General features: G+C 36.8%; 1 protein-coding gene across 6 annotated transcripts in view; it reads left to right on the top strand.

Annotated features, from left to right (window-relative positions):
- Positions 1-12,627, top strand: part of ATM (Serine/Threonine-kinase ATM-like protein) — a 533,430-nt gene that overhangs the window by 396,668 nt on the left and 124,135 nt on the right. For all 6 annotated transcript variants that reach the window (XM_089417581.1, XM_089417585.1, XM_089417584.1 and 3 more), the window contains one exon: positions 2,225-2,308. In XM_089417581.1, coding sequence (XP_089273707.1) covers positions 2,225-2,308 — 84 coding nt within the window. The remainder of the gene's footprint in view (positions 1-2,224; positions 2,309-12,627) is intronic.

The following is a 12,627-nucleotide window of genomic DNA, read 5'->3' on the forward strand; positions in this document are numbered from 1 at the left end:
AGAATCTGCCCAAACCCTTTCTGGGTATTGGAGATCTCATGCGCCTTAGCCTCTCCACCAATTTTTGTGGCTAGAGAACATTCGATGCTACCCCAAATCAACACTGCGCAGAGGCTGACTGGACTGATGCTGAGCCTAGGGGAGGTGCCGGAAGATTTATCTTTGTTGGGCGAGCCAGTTTGGAACCCTAGTTGTACTCAAGAAAAGTTGATTAATAAAATCCTCCTCTGCCACACCGGTTTTCCCACGTTGGGTTTTTCCACAGAGAATTGTCCAAAAATAATTGTGTTGACGTGTTTGATTCTTGTGCATGTATTTTGTTTCTATATAATGGTGTGATATCTGCAGTAGAATTTAGTTTAATATTTACTGAAGAGATTTCGTAAATAAATTATTGGAAAATAAGTAGGTAAAATAAATCAATTGCTGCAGTAATAGAATTTTCACACATGTAAGATCTTCTCTGCCTTAGAAAAGCTGAAGTTATGCTACAGTAGAAGCAAATGTTAATGGGCTGGCAAATTGACTTGACTAGGAGGATGGACCATGTTTGACCTAGTTTTGATTTAGATGTTGAATTGAAGACTTCTCTGTTGAAAAGGTTGCTAGGCTTTTACCACTGTGGGTTTTCCAGAGGTAAATTTTTGTGTTCTTTGTGTCGCTGTTTCTTTATGATCATACTTTCTTAAATGTTATATGGTTGATGTCTTTTGTGTAATTTGCTAAATGATGAAATCATGAATAAGAATGTGACAAAGGAATAAATCATCAAAAGAAATTATCAGTATGGAAGACCCTTATAAAATCAAAATTTTGTAGTCTAACGTATGAGATAGCATTTTGGGGATATCTGTAAAGTGTAAATCATTAATGATGATCCATCGAAATTAACCAATTTTTCATGATCTTGAATATTCCACTTAGCACTCATTACAATGGTTACTGCTCATTGGGGTAAAGAAGTGGGATTGAAAGTAGAAAAAAGAAACACGTAACATCATTCGACATCTTTGTGGCTTGGACCTAGTAACCAAGGTCCAAGACTAGGTGCATGCCTCAGAAGTGGTGATTAATACTGTGTGATTCATTTCACTAGTTTCAATCCCTCTTCTTTACCCATGTGTGCATCACCTGCCACAATGACTGCTAAGTGAACTATTTGAGATTGACTGAGTGGAAGCCCCAAAGTTGGTGATTGATGCATTTTCATTCCATTAGTTTCAATCCCCATTACTAAGTTGGTGATTGATGCATTCATTTCATTAGTTTCAAATTTCAATCCCCATTTCTTCACCCATTTGAGCTTCTTCCAATGCAATGAGTGCTAAGTGGAAAATTCAAGATCATGATAAATTGGTTAGTGTTGAGTCTTGACTATATTCAAGCGATATGGGTATTGCATCACTGACTTACTGTATGCAAATAATCACAAGAATAATATGACGATATGATCTTTTAGCCAGGAAGACATTCAAAGTAATGAAATGGTACGATGTAGACCAAGCGGTCCTATTCATTCAAGTAAATTCTCCTCCAGATCTAGGAATTCTAAAAGTGGAAACAACATGTTTGTGTGTAGATATATTAATAAGTAGGTTAGTTAATGACTTCCTGAGAGTGACTTGATTCTATTGTATAGTCTTAGTTTTATCCCTAAATCATATTGCATTCCTAAGCATCCCACTTAGCTACAAAGATTTGAGCATGGAAACAAATATTTTTGTATAATCTTTCATTGGTAAAAGTCTATGGTTAACAAAAGCATGTATGACCTAATTTTTGTGTTAATAGCTCAGACAATGCATTGCCATGTCCAACAGAGGCTTATGTGTTTGCTTGGCTTGCAAATATGCCTTGCCCAGTTATTTTTTTGGTCTTGCTGTCACCATAGCTTGTACAAACACCTCTTTATAAGTCCAGTATTCAGGCGCTATTTAATTAAACAATTTATGATTAAAATAAATCCATTTTATATACAAATTCATTTATGCACTCTTGATTGTGAAGAAGTTCATTGCCCTTAATGCTATTCTTCCATAAAATGGAGCGTGAATTGTTCGGTGGCAGCCATGCGAACAAATTAATGTGCAAAATGAAGTGCAAACAAAGCAATATGAAAATTCAATATAAATAAACAAGCAGAAATTAAAATTGTTCTGGAAGTAATGTTAAATGACGAAATAAAAATGGGATATGGATTTCTGACAGGTGTTGATCTTTGCAGGATGATAAGGATTCTTTCTTGATGTTGGCATTGGAGAGTTATCAGCGTTGTTTGGTCACTGGAGAGAAGTATGATATAAGAGTGGTATGTACAAAGTTTAAACCTTCCTAACGGAAACAGAGAGTGGAGATGGCTCATCACAATCATTGATCATTGCATAATATTATCTTTGGTCTTTGCTTTTCAGTTTTACATGTCAACATTTTTAAAGATTAGCAATGTTTTGAGATGTTATGACTTGTGTTTATGCTATCGATCACAAAGTGATGCCCATCCTCTTCAAAATTTATCTTCCTTTCTGATATAAAAACAAGCTTATTCGGTGCAGATTTCTTATCAATCGGCCATTGTCGTCTAATTCAATTGTTTCTCTGTCCAATTCTTTCAAAATTGTTTAGGCGTTAATTATGTGAACTATTTCATGTGCATATCCAAACGATATATAATAGTGAGTTCCTGCAAATTCAATTAAGATTCTGTATATCTAAATCAATCCTGTGCTGTCTTTTCCTATATGCTTTCAATAGCTTAAGACCCAGCATTTCAAATCTTTTATTGAGATAGAAATATGGATATTTGGTGATTCATGTGACTTGTACAACTTATCTGCTTTATCTGACAATTAAATTTCACATGTATTACTTACAATTCATGTTCTAATGAATTTTATTCATGGTGTTGTTTATCTGCTTATTCATTATTGATATCACCTTGTAACTACTATTATAAGGGTTATCCCATCTCTCTGCATGCTATATTCTCTGGAGGGAATTTATTGGCAACTTCAATTCTTTTAGATCATCGTTTCAATATTTATTGCCTGTTACCTTTCAACCTGCATTCATTTTGTACCAATGTTGTCAGACTTGGTTGGCTGACTCAAAAAGACTCAGTGACTCTTTTCAAACTCATTAAAGAGAAAAAAATACTCAAAATATGTTCTGGTGAGTTTCAGAGGAGTCCAGTGAGTTTCATAGGAGTTTGGAAAGTATCAGAGGAGTCTAGGAAGTGGAGAGTATGACAGAAGAGTCTCTAGGAGTTAGTCGTCCCAATGGTGAATGAATGAGATTCATCCAAACTTTGGAGTCTGCAAAAGAGTCTAGCAACACTAATCTGTAAAAAGTCCCAACCACAAAGTGCAACCTCAAGGGAGCCTGGGAAGGCTATGCATTGCCACCTTGATAGATTTTCCCCACTCTTTAGGTTGACTCTTCTCCAACTCAAGGAGGGCTTCCTTAAGATAGGATTATCAAAATTTAGGCAATTGATCTCAAAGTGAAAATGTTGAGTGGCTTCCGCAAAACAAAGAGTTGTAAGAATGGGAAAATATTAAGGTGATGGGTACATCGAGCCTAGTGCTTGTTACCCATCCACATAAATGGATAAGCCTAGGAGAAAATTTTCTCCTATGATGCAGTTTGCTAGTGAGCAAACGCCTACCATGATCCATAGATGTTAAATTTTAGTTAACAATGGTATGTTCTATGCTTAGCACAATTTACTTCAATGTTTCTTAGTAGCCCAATAACAATTTCCAATTTCCAATAGCAATCACAATAATCACATTGATAATAAAAGAAGATAGACATGAATCAAAACGCATAAGACAGGCCAAGACAAGAGGACACCAGATTTGGTGGATGCCAGGGAAAAACCCCAATGCGGGGAAAACCCTTTGATCAATTCTTCTTATTATTATATCAAAAGTTCAGCAGAGAGTACAAAAGTCAAATTGGCTTGCCCAATTCAAAATCAAAACAGCCTTGTAAATTTCTGCAGTCAGTTGCAATCAAACTTCACCCCTAACCAGAAAGTTAATGCTGTTCAAAACAGCAGCAAATCATCCTCAAAGAAACTCGGTCTTGCCCAGTCAAACTCGGCCTAATCAAAAGGTTAAAGTCAGCCCAAAACAACACGGTCAAATGAGAGAGAAAATTGTTGTAACTTTCTGCGGTCAAACCGCAGTCAACACTGGTCAAACAGTCCATAATTCCTCAATTTTTGTTCCCTGAAATGCAGCCTATTGACCACTACGTGTCAACTACCCATAGTAGTACACCCCCTTTTTATCGAAGAAGGGATAGCACCTGATCAATGTGTTCGTGCCATTCGACTATCATCATCAACCTGATCATGTTATGTTATAAGCCCATTCTGTATGTGTAAATTGTAAATAATCTTAGTAGATCTATATCATGTATGTAATTGCCTAGGTAAACCTAATTTTCTAGTGATGATCTATATTCTGGAAGGTTTTTTGTCTCACCGATCCATGATCGGCAGAGTTTTCCTTCAGCCTAACCCCAAAGCCAGAATGGATTTTGTCATTAGAATTTTAGGGGAGTCCTAGTGTGCTAAATCGAGTCTATGTAAAAGTGATTTGGGAATAATTCTAACTATTTGGTTAGGTTATTACAAATTGCTGGATCTCCTAGATTATGTTTGTGTCATAGAACTGGGTAGTCTATGAGGGTCTTTGTCAAATGGGTTTTCCCCCCGAGATGTAAAAATGTAAAAATCATGATGTAAAATGTGTTGGGGGTTAGAAAAATAATTAAACCCCTCATAAGTCCTAGGTCTTAGGTAATTTTTTCCAAAGGCTAAGTTCAAGGGTCCAATAAAAATAATAAATAAATAAATAGATAGATAAATAAAATAATAATAAGTCAAAGTTTTGAGGAAATAAATGCAAAATTTTAATTTTTTAATATATTAAAATGCATTTAAAATTTTGACGGATGAGATTAAAAAAGATTTTGATCCTTATCGACGATCGAGATCACTTTGACATGGATCACTCGAACTAACCATTGGGAAATTTTCCTTTAAATAGGAGGTCAGTTGTCATTTGAAATCATTCGATCTAGGAGTGTTGTTGTAACGACCCATCTATAAATACAAAGAACGCAAGCATAATAGCAGGTATACGGTACATGCATATGATAGCTACATATGCATGTGTCGCATACACCGCACTAGTATTTTATACTAAATTAATTATAAGTGCTAAATACCATGACACTTCTTGGAATAGAAGTTCTACTCATTTACCAATATTTCGTAATGTATGGTTAGATCTTAAAAGAGGACTATATATATATATATATATATATATATATATAAATGCTCCAGATTATTAATAAAATTATAGTAATAAATTAATAAAATAAATATTAAATATTAATATAAATAATCAATTTAAAAGGGGATCCAAGTATAAAGTTTATAAATGTTATATTACAACAAATATATATAAAAAATATGATATGTTTTAAATGTTCTAAAGTTATAATGGTACGTTATGTAGTTATAATGATACGTGATAATGTTATAAGGACACATGTATAATGTTTAAACGTTATAATATCTTAATGATACATGTATACACCATGTAATGGTCATGTTAAAAAGAATAATTAATACATACCTTATGGTTTAAAAAATTAAGGCGTATTCATTCACGACTGGAAAGGAGACTAGGAGGGATGTGTAAGCACAGGTGTGTCCTCTGCAGGGAGAGCGGTGGCTGCAGATGGAAGGGTGGCCACTACCAAGCTAGAGCATAAAAACCACGAGGCATGGAATTCGGAGGGGGCGGAAAAACCAGCAAGAAGAATTCGGAAGGGAGGGGAATTAGCCATTGGAAGAGCTTGAGAGTTCTGAGGTTTTGGGCACGGGGGAATAGTCAGCTTCTATTAAGAAGCATACTGGATTGAGCAGCCAGGCTCTGCTCAGTCTGGCTGGGTGGATTCGGTCTTTTGGTAACTGGAGCAGCGTAGCCGGAGGCATCTTCAACTGCAGGAGTACAGGTAGGTACCTCAACAGTCCCGTTAATTGATTTTGTCAGGTTTCTGTTGAAAATGTTACAGGTTCATGCTTTAAATCCCTTACTATTTTATGTACATCTGTTTTCGACTCTTACATATGTAACGACCCATCTATAAATACAAAGAACGCAAGCATAATAGCAGGTATACAGTACATGCATATGATAGCTACATATGCATGTGTCGCATACATCACACAAGGATTGATCGAGAATGTCTCATACCATTCTCTACTGACCCGAAGTCAGTTCCATATGAAGAGTGTGTCATATCACTCTTACTGATTCGAGATCAGTTCCAAGAGAGAGTGAGCTATATCACTTTTACTGACCCGAAGTCAGCTTTATTGATCCCATATCAATATCACAAGAGAGTGTCTCAAACCACTCATATTGATCCCAGATCAGTATCGTTGATCCCAGATCAATGGAGGTCATCCTAGCATATAGGGAGTACAGTAGATACAGCGATGCATCATGTTGACCACTGGAGTGGCACCTAATGATTATATGAAGACTCCATGCCCAAGGATGATCCAAAGGACACTTGTACCATCAGATATCGTCAGTCAACAGAGTTTTTTAACGCTATTTCTATCTTCTCATCATCTTTTTTGTACCCAGATTCCACACCCTATGGGGAATTGTAATAAGTGATACTAGTAATGATGAGTTTTGAGTCTGTAGCAGGCCTAGAGTGTTGGGATTCAATGAGCAAACAAATACACCTTGGAGTTTTTTTTTTATCTGGTTAATTATCCCTTATTTTTTAGAGGCGGATAATTTTCTAGGTTTATCACTCACGTTTTATCCCAAAGTCGGGGTGACAGTTTCAAGGTTGAACCCCTAACACATCTTGGTGTCTAGAGTCGATGTATATTACTATACTAGATCACACAAAAAATTTCGTGGAATTTGGTTAGGTCTAGGTAGCATTTTTTAATTTTTTAGATTTCTCGCAGATCAAAAATTGCAAATAAAATTGTATTTAAATTGTAATAAGTGTAGTCTAGAGAAATTTTATGAGGTATGAGTAATTAAAATTACACCTCTCACCCTCAACTTTCTACTATGACACACTTTGAGTGGTTAATAATGTGTTTTGGACCCTCAAAACCCACTTTTCCTAACTTTAGTGGGAAATCTGGGAATTAATTAAGCCGAAAATTAAATAAATGGAGAAAAATAAATATCCACACATGCTAAATGTTGTGGAAATGAGGTGGAACATTATGGGGGAGTTAAAATGAAGTCCCAAGGTGATGTGGACTCCTAAAATCAAGGAAAGGACATGTGCTCAATAAAATCGAATTTCTGGCATTAAATGAAAAACTGCTTGGAAATTCGAATTTGTGAAGTTAATGCACATTTAGGAGGATTTGGGAGAATATTTGTGGGAAATTGTCCCCACATGGGTTACCGTCCATATACACTTGTCATTCCACCATAAAATTCGAATTTGGCACATAAGGGAAGAAGAAAATGATGTCCACTTGCTAGAATTTGATTTTTACACTTGACATTTGATCATATATTGATCTAAGACAATTAATAAGGTATTACAGACTCGTGCATGGATGTGCCTATGTTATTTTATGCAATGATCGATAAAATTGTGAAATACACAGGCAATGAAGTAGTTAAAGAAAACATAATAGGAAAACATGTAAACACAACAAGTTTAATAAGGAGTTCACCCAATACTCCCGGTCCAACATTCAGTGGTGCCCTCTCTGTTATGTTTTCAAGTAGAGTTTTTACAACAATGAGCTCAATTTGAGTCTCACACAACAAATATAAATTAGCAAGACTGTGCTTGGATCCCCTAAGTCTCTAGAGTACACAGACTCTCCTTACTGGCTCTCGACCTCTATTGGTCATAGTAGTATGAGCCCAATCTGAGACTCATACATGACAGGTATTATAGAGGAGTGCGCTTGAAGCTCTCAAGCATTCTCTGGAGTGCACAGACTCTCTGACTCTCTCTGTCTCTATCTTAATCCTGGCTCGATGTTGCCTTTGCTTCTGTAGGTCAGCTCGGCTTCTTCTCTATGCTTTCGGCTTACTGCCTACTGCTCTCTATTCCTAGCTTTCTGCTCTCTGCTTCACTTGCTTCTCTCTCTGTCAGTTTGTGGCTTTAAAGCCAATCTGCTTCCTGACTGTTCGTTTTCGCTTCCTGGCTTTCTGGTTCCCCTACTTCTGTCCGTTTGAATCCCTCTGTCTTGTGTAATCAGTCACTGTATAATGCCTCACAGGGAGGTGGCCACCTATTTCATAATGGATGAGTGTCAATTCTCTTAGACATATTTGAGACGACCATTTTTTCCGTTAACTCCAAGAATGCCCGCGAAACACGACCTTCTGTTAACGCATCATCTATCTCGGACTTCAAATCCTATGTGACCTTGCTTCATAACCTTGTCAAATCTGGTCATCCATCAGAACGCATCTCCGCCGACGATCATCGTTCATATTGGGCAGCTAAGTAACATGATGTTTAGCCGTCCGATGTGAGCGGTTCTCTCTCTCTTCCCCGGGACGTGTGGCACTCGCTGTATGGCATCGGGCGGAACTCGATTGAAACTGCTTACCACTCGAAACCCGTCCGATATTTTGCCGGTTTTGTGGAATCCTGCTCCGATGGAACCGAAACATTATTTTCTGCATTTGATAGTTATTTCAGGTCCGGGCGCTCGGGGCTTCTCTTCACTATCGCTAATCGCATATTAGAAACTACCTGCGCTGCTTAAATTTGTTGAAATTTGGTACCAGAGGACAGGTGGTTCCCTAAGGCTTTGATCTTTGGCCTAGGGAAAAGTGTCCAAAAGAATTTAATTTTTCTCCTAAAGTGACTATAATTTTTATAAAGTCAAATCTAATTTAAAAGTGACTTTAAGTGATAAAGTTACTAAAGTCTAATTTTAAAGTGACTTTATTAAAGTCAATGAAAAATTAGAAAGGAGAAGTGACTTTGGAAATAAATGACTAAGTGGGTCTTTATTAAAGTGGGGTGAATTAAAAAATAGAAAGTGAGATTTAAATAAGCATTTAATCTCAGCCCTAGATCTCAATCTATTTTAGCCATTGGATTTAGGAGTCACCCAAAAGTCACTTAGGGTTAGATTAAAGGAGGAAAAGGTCATTCATTCTTTCATGAGCAGATTGTGAGAAGGAGAGCAAGAGAGCAAAGGAGATTTCTGGACATGGAGGAGAAGGAGACAGCAGCTTGGCACACATTCCAAGGCAGCATTCTAGCAAGTCTGTACAACTGAGTTAGCATACAGTGAAAGGCAGATTTTTGGGCACGATTTTCAAGGAGGTCGTACAGCAGTTTGCACAGAAATCGAGGAGCAAAAATTTGAGTTTGCTGGCACGATTTTCAAGGAGGCCGTACAGTTGTTTTCGGCACAGAAATCGAGAAAATCGTACAGCAAAATTTTTGGCATCTTGCACGATTTTCTAGGCAAGCTGTACAACAAAATTTAAGGCTGAAAATTGGCACAGAAATCGAGGACGTACAACATTTATTGTTGTTCAGATTTTGCCATTTGCAAGTTTTTCCAGTTGGCTGTGGGGCACGGAAAACGAGATAAGTTGTAAAAGTTTACTTGTTGATTTTGCTAAATATTTCTCACTGTAAAAAGCATTTTTTTTCAGAAATAAGGAGCTCTCGCACTGGTTTTCCCCAAGAGTTGTAGGAGGTTTTTCCAGGGTCACCTTGACAAAAAATTACTGTGTTTAAATGTGTTAAATCGCTGTTTGTACCTGCTAATTTTTTATTTCTGCATTTTCAAGCATTCTGTAAAATTTCCAAAATTTGTGCTTTTAGCAAAATTTATTTTTCAGTTGTTGAATGTATGGATATGAGAAAGGGCATTTAACTATTTTGGAGAAATAAGGTGAAACTGAAAATCGGGGTGGGAAATGAGAAATTTTTACATGGTATCGGAGCTTGAGTGCTGAAATGCAGTTTGGGACAGCAAGGAGAAAAATTACAGCCTGCTGATTTTTCACTCAGAAAATTCCAGCAAGTTGATTTTTCACAAACAACAGTTTTATCTTTACTACAACATTGCTATTTTTCAGTTTTAGGACAGCAGGATGTCATTGGGATTGAGGGTGGAGAATAGGGTGGATGGGCATACAAATTACAGTGTTTGGAAGGAGAGAATGCAGAGTATCTTTGAAGAGGTATATCGGGATCAAATATCATTTCATCAGAGACTTTGTTCAGAAGGGCGCTGTGAAGCTTGAGTATATTCCCACTGATGAGCAGGTTGCAGATATTCTTACTAAAGCCTTACCACGGGGCAAGCATGACTACTTCAGAGACAAGATGGGTGTGGTGAGAAACACCTTCCTCGGTAAGAGGGAGTGTTGAAATTTGGTACCGGAGGACAGGTGCTTCCCTAAGGCTTTGATCTTTGGCCTGGGGAAAAGTGTCCAAAAGAATTTAATTTTTCTCCTAGAGTGACTTTATAAAATCTAATTTAAAAGTGACTTTAAGTGATAAAGTTACTAAAGTCTAATTTTAAAGTGACTTTATTAAAGTCAATGAAAAATTAGAAAGGAAAAGTGACTTTGGAAATAAATGACTAAGTGGGTCTTTATTAAAGTGGGGTGAATTAAAAAATAGAAAGTGAGATTTAAATGAGCATTTAATCTCAGCCCTAGATCTCAATCTATTTCAGCCATTGGATTTAGGGATCACCCAAAAATCACTTAGGGTTAGATTAAAGGAAAAAAATGAGGAAAAGGTCATTCATTCTTTCATGAGCAGATTGGGAGAAGGAGAACAAGAGAGCAAGGGAGATTTCTGGACAGGGAGGAGAAGGAGGCAGTAGCTTGGCACACATTCCAAGGTAGCATTCCAGCAAGTCCGTACAGCTGGGTTAGCATACAGTGAAAGGCAGATTTGTGGGCACAATTTTCAAGGAGGCCGTACAGCAATTTGCACAGAACTCGAGCAGAAATCTGAGTTTGCTAGCACGATTTTTAAGGAGGTCGTACATCAGATTTTCAAGGAGGCCATATAGCAGTTTTCGGCACAGAAATCGAGGAAATCGTACAGCAGAATTTCTGGCAGCTTGCACGATTTTCTAGGCAGGCTGTACAACAGAATTTAAGGCTGAAAATTGGCACAAAAATCGAGGAGTACATACAACATTTATTGTTGTTCAGATTTTGCTGTTTGCAAGTTTCTCCAGTTGGCTGTGAGGCACGGAAAACGAGATAAGTTGTAAAAGTTTACTTGCTGATTTTTGCTGAATATTTCTCACTGTAAAAAGCATATTTTTCAGAAATAAGGAGCTCTCGAACTGGTTTTCCCCAAGAGTTGTATGGGGTTTTTCCTGGGTCACCTTGACTAAAAATTACTGTGTTTAAATGTGTTAAATGATTATTTGTACCTGCTGATTTTTTATTTCTGCATTTTCCAACATTCTGTAAAATTTCCAGAATTTGTGTTTTCATCAGTTTTTTTTTTTTTTTTTTTTTTTGTTCAGTTGTTGAATGTATGGATATGGGAAAGGGCATTTAACTATTTTGGAGAAATAAAGTGAAACTGAAAACCGGGGTGGGAAATGAGAAATTTTTACAAAATTTCTCCCTGCATTTGCTGGTTGGTGTCAGCGCACGTTACCATGGTTCACCACTTTGTGCGCTAGATCGACGCTCTTTGTTGATCCGCGTTAATCGCCATTGCAATTTTTTGAGGATTCCTTCCGATAGCTTGATCTTTATAAGACTTTGAATCTTTGGCATGATTTTTAAAGTGTTCACGAAAACTTAGAGAGTGTTCTAGGATCCATTTTGGATCAGCATCAGAGCTCTATTCAACAAGTTCGAATTTCTCTTTGGGATTGTTACCCAATGCCATTTGTCATTGTCATTCTTCATTGGGATTTGCTCCCAACTCTCTATATAATAGAGCCATGGGCTCTCACATTGTATAAGATTGTTACTAACTCATGTGCTTGCGGGAGCCCTGTTGCTTTGTACACTTTCAGAAATATCAATTAATACTTTGGGATTTCATTCATGAGGTGTTCCTCATTTTTGAGTGATGAATTGTTGAGCATTGGTGTAATTCCTTTTACTCATGCTTTGATCTAATTTGCTTCCATATGCTCTTGTAGATTTGTTAATGTAGAGCTATCTTACATTGACATTTAATTTAGAAGCATGCTCTAGGTATAGAATGCTCTAGTTGGTTTTAAATAAATCTCTAGAGTTTCTTATCATTGTTTATTGCTAAATCTATATGGAACTAATTCTTGATTGAAGTTCTGTACAGGGAACATCTTGTTGGGATTACAGAATCAAGCGTGAGGGGAAGTCTTTGGAGAGATCAACCCACTCTTGATACATTCTTAAAGGAGCTCTAATTTGTTCTTTGAACCTTCATACTCTTATCTTACAAAGTGGTTTTGTAGGGATTTCGGCACATAGCTTGTACAAAAGCTGAGAACTTCTAAATTTAAATCTCTTTTAAAAAAAACAGTGTACTTCATTTCTTTCATTTGCTATCTAAGAGCTTGAAGATGGCTAAGCAAAAACAAGATTTTACTCTCATTCT

The sequence above is a fragment of the Pinus tabuliformis genome, chromosome 3_2 (genome assembly GCF_031772625.1).
Source record: "Pinus tabuliformis cultivar Carrire ecotype Pingquan chromosome 3_2, CPIR1, whole genome shotgun sequence".
Lineage (NCBI taxonomy): Eukaryota > Viridiplantae > Streptophyta > Pinopsida > Pinales > Pinaceae > Pinus > Pinus tabuliformis.